Source organism: Erinaceus europaeus, chromosome 6, assembly GCF_950295315.1.
Source record: "Erinaceus europaeus chromosome 6, mEriEur2.1, whole genome shotgun sequence".
Lineage (NCBI taxonomy): Eukaryota > Metazoa > Chordata > Mammalia > Eulipotyphla > Erinaceidae > Erinaceus > Erinaceus europaeus.
The window spans coordinates 2985203-2998234 of record NC_080167.1 but is presented as its reverse complement, the minus strand read 5'-3'; the positions used below and the strand labels follow the sequence as shown (position 1 = coordinate 2998234).

General features: G+C 46.0%; 1 protein-coding gene across 6 annotated transcripts in view; it reads right to left on the bottom strand.

Annotated features, from left to right (window-relative positions):
- CHEK2 (checkpoint kinase 2) overlaps window positions 1–13032 on the bottom strand; it is a 32808-nt gene that overhangs the window by 17601 nt on the left and 2175 nt on the right. For 3 of the 6 annotated variants that reach the window (XM_060192917.1, XM_060192919.1, XM_060192920.1), the window contains 6 exons: window positions 12847–13023; window positions 9655–9937; window positions 6324–6448; window positions 6065–6212; window positions 4658–4748; window positions 989–1097 (listed from right to left, as the gene is read on the bottom strand). In XM_060192917.1, coding sequence (XP_060048900.1) covers window positions 989–1097; window positions 4658–4748; window positions 6065–6212; window positions 6324–6448; window positions 9655–9931 — 750 coding nt within the window. In that variant the 5' untranslated portion in view covers window positions 9932–9937; window positions 12847–13023. The remainder of the gene's footprint in view (window positions 1–988; window positions 1098–4657; window positions 4749–6064; window positions 6213–6323; window positions 6449–9654; window positions 9938–12846; window positions 13024–13032) is intronic. The other 3 variants (XM_060192918.1, XM_060192921.1, XM_060192922.1) reach the window with 2 other exon arrangements.

The window sequence follows — 13032 nt, the reverse complement described above, 5'->3', positions numbered from 1 at the left end:
GGCAACAAAATGGGAAAAAAAGGCCTCCAGGAGCAGTGGATTTGTAGTGCAGGCCCCGAGCTCCAGCAATAACCGTGGAGATTATATATATATACACACATATATATATATATGTATATATATACAAATTGTAGCCGGATGGTGGATATGTGTTTATATATATATATATAAACACAAATTGTAGCTGGATGGTGAAGCACCTCATTGAGCGCCATGTGCTACAATGTGCAAGGATCAGGGTTCAAGCCCCCAGTCCCTATCTCCAAGTGGGTGAAGCAGTGCTGCAAGTGTCTCTTTATCTCCCCCTTCCTCTCAATTTCTGGCTGTCTTTATTCAATAAACAAATAAATCTAATTAAAAAATGTTTTTTAATTTTTTTATATTTATTTTCCCTTTTTTGTCCTTGTTGTTTTTATTGTTGTTGATGTCGTTGTTGTTAGATAGGACAGAGAGAAATGGAGAGAGATGGGGAAAACGAATCTTCCCCTGCAGGTGGGGAGCCGTGGGCTTGAACTGGGATCCTTAAGCCGGTCCCTGCGCTTAGTGCCACCTGCGCTTAACCCACTGCGCTACCGCCCGACTCTCAATTACAAAAATTTTTTAAAGAGTAAAATAAACAAATAATTATGAGAACTTAAGAAATGTTAAGAATAGGGAGTCAGGCGGTAGCGCAGTGGGTTAAGCGCACGTGGCACAAAGTGCAAGGACCGGCGTTAAGGATCCTGGTTCGAGCCCCCGGCTCCCCACCTGCAGGGGAGTCTCTTCACAGGCAGTGAAGCAGGTCTGCAGGTGTCTGTCTTTCTCTCCCCCTCTCTGTCTTCCCCTCCTCTCTCCATTTCTCTCTGTCGTATCCAACAACATCAACAGCAATAACAACCATAACTACAACAACAATAAAAAACAAGGACAACACAAGGGAAAATAAATAATATTAAAAAGAAAAAGAAATGTTAAGAATAGTTGAGCAGCCACAAATACGGGCACTTACTGCCTCCCTCTCAGAGCCAGCAGCAAACTGCCTCTTGCTAATGATCTTCACGGCCACTTTCTTACAAGTTTTCCTCTCGAAAGCCAGCTTCACCTCTCCACATGCACCACTAGAGGGAAAAACAAAGACGACTGTCGGGATATTGTAATCATGAAACTCAACACTCCTGAGTATGCCTCCCTCTTACCACATACACTGCCATGTGCAGATGATCTGGGTTCAGGCCCCCGATCCCCACCTGGAAGGGGAAAGTTTCATAAGTAGCGAAGCAGTGCTGCAGGTGTTTCACTTTCTGGGCCCCTCTATAACTCCCTCTTCCCTCTCAATTTCTCTCAGTCTATCAAATAAATAAATAAAATACAAAATAAAACTTGGATTAAAAAATTTTTAACTGTTTACCAGTGTTTTCCTGGAATTATGCTGTCAAGTCCAAATCTTTTTTTTCTTTTTTTTTTTTTTGCCACCAGAGTAACTGACGGGACTTGGTGATGGGCACTATTCATCCACCACTCCCAGCAGCCCTTTCTTTCTCTTTCTTCCTTTTCTATTTTCATTTGACAGTACTGAGGGAAACTGGGGGGGAGGAGGAGGAGAGAAAAACAGATACCTGCTGACCTGCCTCACTGCTCATGAAGCATCACCCCTTGCAGGTGGGGAGCGGTCAAACCTGGGTCCTTGCACGTGGTAAAATGTGCACTTAGGGGGCCAGGCGGTGGCGCACCTGGTTGAGCGCACACATTACAGAGCACAAGGACCCAGGTTCAAGCCCCCGGTCCCCACCTGCAGGGGGAAAGCTTCACGAGCGGTGAAGCAGAGCTGCAGGTGTCTCTCTGTCTCTCTCCCTCTCTATTTCCCTCTCCCCTCTCAATTTCTGGCTGTCATATCTATTCAATAAATAAAAATTTAAAAAAATTTAAAAAAAATGTGCACTTAGCTGGACGTGCCATCGCCTGACCACTACAAGTCCAAGTCTTTATCACTGTGACACTTCCCAGGCTCCCAGATATCAAATGTTAATACTTTTTTAAAAAATATATATTTATTTATTTTCCCTTTGGTTGCCCTTGTTCTTTTTATTGTTGTTATTACTCCCCTGCAGGTGGGGAGCCAGGGGCTCGAACCGGGATCCTTACTCCGGTCCTTGCGCTTTGTGCCACGTGCGCTTAACCCGCTGTGCTACCGCCCAACTCCAAAATCAAATGTTAATGCTGAGAGAGCAGTTCTCTCATTCATGGTTACCATTTCCCGCTTTTCGTTTTTTCAGTGGTCCTGCCCTCACTTCCTTTCTTTTGTTCCCATTCTGTTGCCCTTGTTATGAGCCTTGTGGCTATTATTACTATCGTCATTGAGTTGCTGTTGTTGGATAGGACAGAGAGAAATGGAAAGAAGAAGGGAAGACAGAGAGGGGGAGAGAAAGACAGACACCTGCAGACCTGCTTCACCGCCTGTGAAGCGACTCCCCTACAGGTGGGGAGCCGGGGGCTCGAACCGGGATCCTTGTGCTTCACGCGCTTAACCGTCTCACCCCCTTTTCTTTTTAAGACATCCAGCCCTGGGATGCCTTTTATTTATATTACTATTACTTATTATTATATTTGTTTTTACCAGAACACTGCTCAGCTCTGGCTTATAGTGCAAGGGGGGACTGAACCTGGGACTTGGAAGCCTCAGGCATGAGAATCTCTTTGCATAACCATTATGCTATCCACCCGCCCCTTCTTGTCTTCACCAGAGTTCTGCTCAACTCTGGCTCATGAGGGTGCTGGTGCTTAAACCTAAGACCACTGGTGCTTCAGGCATGACAGATCTTTTTGCATAACTGTTATGCTATCTCCTCAGCCCTCATTTGTAGTTCCTAAGTTAACAAGAGTAGGAGGGGCCCTGGTGGTGGTTTTTCTGCTGCAGTGTTAACTCCTAGGTGGGTCACAAACTCCAACTGAACTAAGAGAGGATACCGAGAGCCCTGGGGCCCAGCCATGGAGAAGTCCAACAGAGGATCTGAACTCAAAGAGGGAAAGGATACCCTGATGACCTCTTGGATCCAACCAAACCTGAAATGAGTTGCATCCAATCACAAGGAAAAAAAAAAAAGATGGGAAGTTTTTTTCTTTTTTGCTACAAGGGGATCGATCACTGGGGCTCCCTGCCAGTACTACAATTCCACCCACAACTCCGGGCAGGGATTCTTGCCTCCCTTTTTTTCTTTTCTTTTTTTGCCTCCAGGGTTACTGCTGGGTTTGGTGCCTGCACTATGAATCCACTGCTCCTGGAGGCTATTTTTTCCCTTTTGTTGCCTTTGTTGTTATTGCTGTCATTGCTGGATAGGACAGAGAGAAATTTGGAGTCGAGTGGTAGTGCAGCAGGTTAAGCGCAGGTGGCACAAGACCCAAGGACCGGCCTAAGGATCCCGGTTCAAGCCCCCGGCTCCCCACCTGCAGGGGAATCGCTTCACAGGTGGTAAAGCAGGTCTGCAGGTGTCTGTCTTTCTTTCTTTCTTTCTTTTTTTCCCCTCCAGGGTTATTGCTGGGCTCGGTGCCTGCACCATGAATCCACCGCTCCTGGAGGCCTTTTTTCCCCTTTTTTGTTGCCCTAGTTGTTGCAGCCTCGTTGCGGTTATTATTGCCATTGTTGACGTTGCTTTGTTGTTGGATAGGACAGAGAGAAATGGAGAGAGGAGGGGAAGACAGAGAGAGAGGGGAGAGAAAGATAGACACCTGCAGACCTGCTTCACCGCCTGTGAAGTGACTCCCCTGCAGGTGGGGAGCCGGGGGCTCGAACCGGGATCCTTACGCCGGTCCCTGCGCTTTGCACCACGTGCGCTTCACCCACTGCGCCACCGCCCGACTCCCAGGTGTCTGTCTTTCTCTCCCCCTCTCTGTCTTCCCCTCCTCTCTCCATTTCTCTCTGTCCTATCCAACAACAACAGAAATAACAACAATGAGAAACAACAAGGGCAAAAGAAGGGGAAAAAATAAAATTCAAAAAAAAGTTACTTCTAGGGAGTCGGGCCAACAACAATGACGACAACAACAATAACTACAACAATAAAACAAGGGCAAAAAGGGGAATAAATAAATATTTCAACAAACTTAAAAAAAAAAGAGAGAAATCAAGAGATGGGGTAACATCTGGTAACAAAAATAAATAAATAAATGGAAAGATAGATCCCTACACTGCGCCACCTCCTGGCACCCTCCAAGTTTAACTTTAGTAACCGAGGTATAACCTGACATATAGCGCCCTACCAACATCAGCTTCAGTTGTACAACTCAACTATATATATTCGTATATATTCCCCACAATCAGTGATGATGAAATACATGAAACTGGGAGTCGGGCGGTGGTGCAGCGGGTTAAGCGCATGTGGTGCCAAATGCAAGGACCAGCTGAGGATCCCGGTTCGAGCCCCCGGCTCCCCCCCTGCAGGGGAATCGCTTCACAGGCGGTGAAGCAGGTCTGCAGGTGTCTGTCTTTCTCTCTCCCCTCTCTATCTTTCCCCTCCTCTCTCCATGTCTCTCTGTCCTAGCCATCGACAACAACATCAATAACAACAATAATAAGCACAATAATGTTAAAACAACAAGGGCAACAAAAGGGAAAATAAATATTTAAAAAATTGAAAAAAAAAATATATATATATACGAAACTTCTGTAAGAAGAAAAGTTTACCTTCCGAGAGTTTTAGACACGATATAGACATCTCTTAATTCCTTAGGGTAAATGGACTGGTCATCTACAGTCAGGTCTAAAAAGACAAAAGCTAGGGGGGAAAGGGCAGAAATAAGCTTCATTAATTACTCTGGTAAAGGTGATAAAATTTAGAAAACACAAGGAGTATAAGACAGTTGTTCTTAATTACATGAGCACAGAGGAAATAAATTATCAAGGAATAATTTAGAAGGTGACGACAGCATAGAGCCTTTGGTAAAGATCATAGTGGAATTTCATTCTCCAGCGGAATCACAGGGTCATTCTCACCATGGCACAGAAAAGCCTAATGCCAACATAAGTCTTACTCCTTGATCTCAGAATATACATTAATCACACTAATATAAAATGTCCGTGTAGGTGCTAGCACAAGCCCAGAACAAAACAAACAAAGTTTGAACCTGGGGAAAAAAGTTCTAGGCAAGTAAATAGACATCTAATAAAAAATTAAAAACAAGATCATAGGCTATCATATTGTCTTAGCCACGTTTTCCTGTACATACTTGGTTTGTTTTTTTTTTTCCCTCCAGAGTTATTGCTGGGCTCGGTGCCTGCACCATGAATCCACCCCTCCTGGAGGCCATTTTCCCCCCCTTTGTTGCCCTTGTTGTTGTAGCTCGTTGTGGTTATTATTATTGCCATTGTTGATGTTGTTCATTGTTGGCTAGGACAGAGAGAAATGGAGAGAGGAGGGGAAGACAGAGAGGGGGAGAGAAAGACAGACACCTGCAGACCTGCTTCACCACCTGTGAAGCGACTCCCCTGCAGGTGGGGAGCCGGGGGCTCGAACCGGGATCCTTACGCCGGTCCTTGCGCTTTACGCCACGTGTGCTTAACCCGCTGCGCCACCGCCCGACCCCCCATACTTGGTATTTTATAGTGCAAACCATCTCTAATCGACAAGTAAAAATCCCATTATTTCTGACTAGTGTTAAAAAAAAAAAGAAAAGAAAAGTAGGCAGGAGGCTGGGCAGTAGCACAGCAGGTTAAGCGCACATGGCAGGAAGCGCAAGGACCGGCTCATGGATCCTGGTTCGAGCCCCCGGCTCCCCACCTTCAGGGAGGTCACTTTACAGGTGGTAAAGCAGGTCTGCAGGTGTCTATGTTTCTCTCCCCATCTCTGTCTTCCCCATCTCTCTCTAGTTCACTGTCCTATCCAACAACATCTATAACAACAATAACAGCAACAAATATGGGAAATAAATAAGAATAAATAAATAAATAAATAAGAAGCACGTAGAACAGAGTGGAATTTCAAATGCTAACCAACTTGCCTCACTTTCTTCAACCCCACCCAGCAAGGACACAGTATCAGCTTCCCTTCCCTGTGGGAGGGGAGCAACTTGGGCAGCAGTGAGACCACCTCACCTTTGTTGCTCCACATGGACAGGGCGATTTCTGCATTGTTATGCAACGGAAGGCGCTTCCCTTTCCCTACGAGCACTTTATTCACAAAGGTTCCGTTCCCACTCTGATCCTCTATGTATGCGATGGAAGAGTTCTTGGGGCCTGTTTCCTAAAACAGACAACACTGGATTTTAAAGATTGACTAACAAGTTAGAGCGAAAAGAAATCTAACAATTATTAGGTTATTACATCCTCAAATGCATGGGTATTTGCCACCTACTCGAAAAATCCGGAAGTGTTTTTTGCTGTAAGTCCTGTATTTGTCTGTTTTTTTCAGCAGTGGCTCATTAAAGCAGTATTCACAGCTTCTGTCCCTCCCAAACCAATAGCTGTCGTTAACACACTCTGTAAGACAAAAGCACAGAGCTGTCGAGTAGCAAACACCTTTAAAAATTACACCTGTTGGGGGTGGGGTAGGGGGGTGGGCAGTAGCACACAGAATGTGAGAGCGCAAAGATCCCAGTTTGAGCCCCAGGCTCCTCACCTGCAGGGGAGTCACTTCACAAGTGGTGAAGCAGGTCTGCAGCTGTCTATCTTTCTCTCCCTCCCCCATCTATCCTCCACTCTTCGCTTCATTTCTCTCTGTCTTACCCAATAACAACAGCAGCAGCAATAACAATGGAAAAAAGATGGCCACCAGGAGCAGTGGATTTGTATTGCACACACCAAGCCCCAGCAATAACCCTGGAGACAAAATAATAATAGTAATAATTCTTCTTCTTCTAGCGTTTGCCCTTCTTCCGTAGCCAGTCAACAGCATCAGGTTGAGCCTGATGTAATAATAATAATAATTTTAAAAATTGCACGTGGTGCAGTCTGGGAGGTAGCGCAGTGGATAAGGCATTGAAATCTTCAACCATGAGGTCCCAAGTTCAATCCCAGCAGTACAAGTACCAGAGTGATGTCTAGTTCTTTCTCTCTCCGCCTAGCTTTCTCATGAATAAATAAATTCTTTTTAAAAAAAATTGCACATGGGCTGAGGAGGAAGTATAATGATTATGCAAAAGACTCACATGCCTGAGGCTCTGACGTCCCAGGTCCAGTCCAACACCACCATCACACACAGAGCTCAGCAGTGCTCTAGTCTCCCTCTCTCCTTCCTTGTCTCCTGTGTCTCTCTTATTAAAATAAACAATTTTCTAAACAAAAATTACTCATAAGGGTTGTGAAGATAGATAGCATCGAGTTATCTGATTTCAAATTGTATTTCTTTTTTTTAATTAATTTTTTTATTCCCTTTTGTTGCCCTTGTTGCTTTATTGTTGTAGTTATTATTGATGTCATTGCTGTTGGGTAAGACTGAGAGAAATGGGGAGAGGAAGGGAAGACATAGAGGGGGAGGGAAAGATAGACACCTGCAAACCTGCTTCACCGCCTGTGAAGCGACTCCCCTGCAGGTGGGGAGCTTGAACCGGGATCCTTACACTTGCACTTCGCGCCATGTATGCTTAACTTGCTGTGCTACCGCCTGACTCCCTCAAATTGTATGTCGATGCAACAGCAATTAAATGTATATGGTAAAAATAAACACAAGGAACGAAAGTAAACAAGAGGAACAAAAGGGAAGATAAAAAGAGGGAGTCGGGGGGCCAGGTGGTGGCGCACCTGGTTGAGCGCACATATTACAGTGCAAAAGGACCCAGGTTTGAGCCCCTGGTCCCCACCTGCAGGGGGAAAGCTTCATGAGTGGTGAAGCAGGGCTGCAGGTGTTTCTCTGTCTCTCTCCCTCTCTATCTTACCCTCCCCTCTCAATTTCTTGCTCTCTCTATTCAATAAATAAATAAAGCTAATATTAAAAAAAAATTTTTAAAAAGAGGGAGTTGGGTTAAGCGCACATAGTGCAAAGCACAAGGACCAACACAAGGATCCTGGTTTGAGCCCCCGGCCCCCCACCTGTAGGGGAGTGGCTTCACAGGCAATGAAGCAGGTCTGCAGGTGTCTGTCTTTCTCTCCCGGTCTGTCTTCCCCTCCTCTCTCCATTTCTCTCTGTCCTATCCAACAAGAAGGACATCAATAACAGCAATAATAACTACAATAATAAAACAGGGGCAACAAGGGAATAAATATAGAAAAAAAAAAAATTAGGGCTACACCAACAAGAAAATCTTTGTTAACAAAAGAAAATGCAAACAGAATGAAAAAAACAGTCTAGGCTGAAGAAGAAGATACAGATGCCACAAGAGGTTCAGTAACATCTAGGGGCGAGAGACATGGCTGCTCACTGGGTAGGACACCGGCCTTGCTATGCAGGCAGTCCACCCACAGGGAGTGACCAGCACGGGGTAGCTCTGGTGCCACATGTCTCTTATTATTATTTGCCTCCAGGGTTATCACTGGGGCTTGGTGCCTGTACTACGAATCCAGTGCTCCTGGAGGCCATTTTTTCCATTTTATTGGATAGGACAGAGAGAAATTGAGGGGGGGGGGGACAGAGAGGGAGAGAGAATGATGACACACCTGCAGACCTGCTTCACCGCTTTTGAAGCGACCCCCCCCCCCCCACAGGGGAAGCCAGGGGGCTCAAACTGGGATCCTTGGTACTTCGCACTTTGTGCTTAACCAGGTGTGCCACGGCCCAGCCACATCTTTCTATCGGACTGAGGGTTGGGGGGTGGGGGTGGGGGTGGCCTAGGAGCATGAGGCACTGGCTTGTTCAAAAAAAAGGAAAAAATAATCCACGATACAAAAATCCACACAACTCCACACAAAAAGCAAACAGCAGCTCAGAAGGTAACAAGTGAGTATGGCGCTGGGCATTTAGGCACGGGATAGCAAGCTCAGCCCCAGCATCACATTTGCAGAGTGAGGCTCTGGTTTTCCCCTTTCCCTCAAAAATAAATCTTTGGGAGCCGAGAGATGTCACACTCAAGTAAACATATACATTGCCATGTGCAAGGATTCCGGTTCAAGCACCCCCACCCCTGCAGGGGGGTGACCTTCACAAGCCGTGAAGCTGTGTCTGTCCTTTTCTTTCTCTCTCTCTCTCTCTCTCTCTCCATTTCTTTCTGTCCTATCAAATTAAATAAATAAGTAAACCTAAGACAACAAGGGCAACAAAAGGGAAAATAAATATTTTTAAAAGTTATAAATAAGTAAACCTGAAAAATATCTTACTTTTTTTCCCTTCTGTTGCCCTTGTTTTATTGTAGTTATTACTGTTGTTGGATAGGACAGAGAGAAATGGAGACACCTGCAGACCTGCTTCCCCGCCTGTGAAGCGACTCCCCTGCAGATGCGGAGCCGGGGGCTCCAACTGGGATCCTCACACCGGTCCTTGTGCTTCGCAGTACATGTGCTACCGCCCGGCCCCCGAAAGATATCTTATTTTTTATTTTTATTTTACATAAAGAAAATAAAGCACTTAAAATCGGAAAGAAGACGGGTAAATAAACATCTCCATAGGAGAAATGCAGACGGCCAGTGGGCCTTGAAAAGATGCTTACCCCTGATGACCAGGGAAAAGCAAATGTATTCCAGAGAGTGACCACCACCACCACAACTTTCTGCCCCAGTTCTGCTGGCTGAAACCACTATGTAGTGAAGAGCCTCACCAAGATTGGAGAACCCCTCCTGAAGGGCCCACAGTCGAGCCCAGGGGGCGGGCACTGGCTCCTCAGGCTCTGGGTCCTCAGGGATGCAGGAGAGTTCCTGGGTGGACACTGTGTCTAAGGAGCTCAGGGTCCCCGAGCTGGAGTGAGAGGACTGGCTGGCCGCGGCGCTGGCGGAAGAGCTGGACGCACCCTGAGACTGAGAGGAGAGCCCCTGTGACTGCGAGGAGGCGCTGCCGCCCTGGGGCTGCTGGCATTCCGCATTCGTCTCCCGGGACATCACGCCCTTAATAAAAAAACAAAAGTGGTCAATAATAAGGTGAGTTTCAAAGGACAAGATTAACATTCAGGAGTGATGTTGCAGAGGGAAAGAAACTCCAAGGCAAGCAGGACATGCAGAAAGTAACACGCTGACATTATAGACCTAGACTTCTAAAACTATCAAGTCCTCTAGTCGTCTGGGTTAATTCTTATTTAATATTGTATTTATTCATTTGGTTTATTTTAAAGATTATTATTTTAATTATCTTTATTTATTTGATACAAACAGCCAAAGAGGAAGAGGGAGACAGAGAGGGAGAGACAGAGAGACACCTGCAGCCCTGCTTCAACACTTGTGAAGCTTTCTCCCTGCAAGTGAGGATCAGTGGCTTGAACCCGGGTCCTTGCACACTGTAACATGTGTGCTCAACCAGGTGTACCACTCCAAGCCCCTATTTATTTGCCTCCGGGGTTATTCCTGGGGCTTGGTGTCTGCATCACGAATCCTCTGCTCCTGGCATCTATTTTCCCATTTTTGTTACCCTTGTTGTTGTTATAGCTATTGTTGTTGGATAGGACTGAGACAAAGAGAGAGGAAGGGAAGACAGAGAGCGGGAGAGAAAGACAGACACCTGCAGACCTGCTTCACCGCCTATGAAGCGACTCCCTTGCAGGTGGGGAACCAGGGGCTTGAACCAGAATCTTAACACAGGTCCTTGCGCTTTGCACAATGAGCGCTTAACCCGCTGCACTATTTATTTATTACCAGGGCACTTATCAGCTCTGGCTTATGGTGGTGCAGGCTCTTTGCTTAACCATTATGCTATCTAGCCTCCACCCCAAAATACTGTATTTATTTATTTACTTATTTATTTCAATGATACACAGAGGGAGGAAGAGAGAAGAGAGACACCACAACACTGCTCAGCTCTGGGTTTTGACAGAAGTAGGGTTAGGAGCTCCAGTGGAGAATTCCAGCGGGCAGTGCTTAACTAGTTCAGAACTAGGGATTAATCGTGGGACTTCAGAGCTGCAGGAATGCAAATCTGTTCTAGAACCATTATGTTGTGTCCCAGCCCTGGGTTAACCTGAAAATCAGATCTTTTTCTTTCTTCCCCCTTTTTTTTCTGGAGAGTGGAAGATGGATTGCCGGACCTGACCACTCTGCACTCTTTGTTTTTGGCCTCCAGGGTTATCACCTGGGCTTGGTGCCTGTACTACTATGAATCCACTCTGCACTCTTTGTTTTTGGCCTCCAGGGTTATCACCTGGGCTTGGTGCCTGTACTACTATGAATCCACTGCTCCTGGAGGCCATCTTTTTCTTTCTTTTTTTTTTTTTTTTTAATATTTTATTTATTTTGTGTCCAGGGTCATTGCTGGGGCTCGGTGCCTACACCATGAATCCACTGCTCCTGGAGGCCATTTTTTTCCTTTTGATCCCCTTGTTCTTTATTGTTGTTGTTACTGCTGTCGCCGTTGTTGGATAGGACAGAAAGAAATGGAGAGAGGCGGGGAAGACAGAGAGGGAGAGAGAGAGACACCTGCAGCCCTGCTTCACCATACTCTGCATTTTTTCTTTTTTTTTTTTTTTAATATTTATTTATTTATTCCTTTTTGTTGCCCTTGTTGTTGTAGTTACTGTTGTTGTTGATGTCGTCATTGTTGGATAGGACAGAGAGAAATGGAGAGAGGAGGGGAAGATAGAGAGGGGGAGAGAAAGACACCTGTAGACCTGCTTCACCGCTTGTGAAGCGACTCCCCTGCAGGTGGGGAGCCGGGGGCTCGAACCGGAATCCTTAGGCCGGTCCTTGCGCTTTGCGCCACATGCGCTTAACCTGCTGCGCTACCGCCCAACTCCCTCTGCATTTTTTCAAACACAGAGAGAATCAGCAGCACCAGTGTCTCCTCCAGTGCGCTAGAACCAACGACTTTCTAGCCAGGTGAATTCTTCGGACACCATTCTAATGAGGTGCAGGACACCATGACAAAGAGCACTAACTATTTGAAAATTAACTGTGTAAGGAGTCAAGCAGTAGCGCACCGGGTTACGCGCAAGTGGCACAAAGCGCAAGGACCGGCATAAGGATCCCGGTTCGAGCCCCCGGCTCCCCACCTGCAGGAGAGTCGCTTCACAGGCGATGAAGCAGGTCTGCAGGTGTCTGTCTTTCTCTCCCCCTGTCTTCCCCTCCTCTCTCTATTTCTCTCTGTCCTATCCAACAACGACAGCAATATGAACAATAATAATAATGACAATGATACACAACAAGGGCAACAACAACAACAAAAAAGTAAAAAATAGCCTCCAGGAGCAGTGAATTCGTGCGGGCACTGAGCCCCAGTGATAACCCTGGAGAGGGAAAAAAAAAAAAAAGAAAGAAAAGAAAAAGGAAAGTAAGTGTGATGGACAGTTAAACTGATAATAAAACCTACAGCAAGGAAGGAATTTTAAATTTAATTTCCCTAAGATGTATTTTTTATTATTATTATTATTTAAAATATTTATTTACTTTCCCTTTTGTTGCCCTTGTTTTTTATTGTTGTTGTAGTTATTATTGTTGTTGTTATTGATATCACCATTGTTGGATAGGACAGAGAGAAATGGAGAGAGATGGGGAGACAGGGGGAGAGAAAGACAGACACCTGCAGACCTGCTTCACCGCCTGTGAAGCGACTCCCCTGCAGGTGGGGAGCCGGGGTTCGAACCGGGATCCTTATGTCGGTCCTTGTGCTTTGTGCCACTTGCGCTTAACGCGCTGCGCCACCGCCCGACTCTCGTATTTATTTACTTTTATGAGTGGCCGAAAATATGAAAGAGACCTGAGCACAGCACTGGCCTATGACAGTGCAGGTATTGAAGTGACTCTCAGTGCCTTTTCTCCAGATCCCCAAACCCAGGCAACCTCTCTAAGAGAACATAGTGAACCTGACTCACAGTGACAGCATTTACACAGCCTTCCTGACTCAGAGGTCCAGCAGAGTTTTCCTTAGAGCACGGCAGGGGGTGATGTCACAGGCCAGTCATCTACTCCAGGACCTGCTGCTTCAATGCCGCCTCAAAACAGGCTGTGTCTTCCGTAGCTTTTTGGACAAGACTTCTCCATCCTGAAAACTGGAAAGA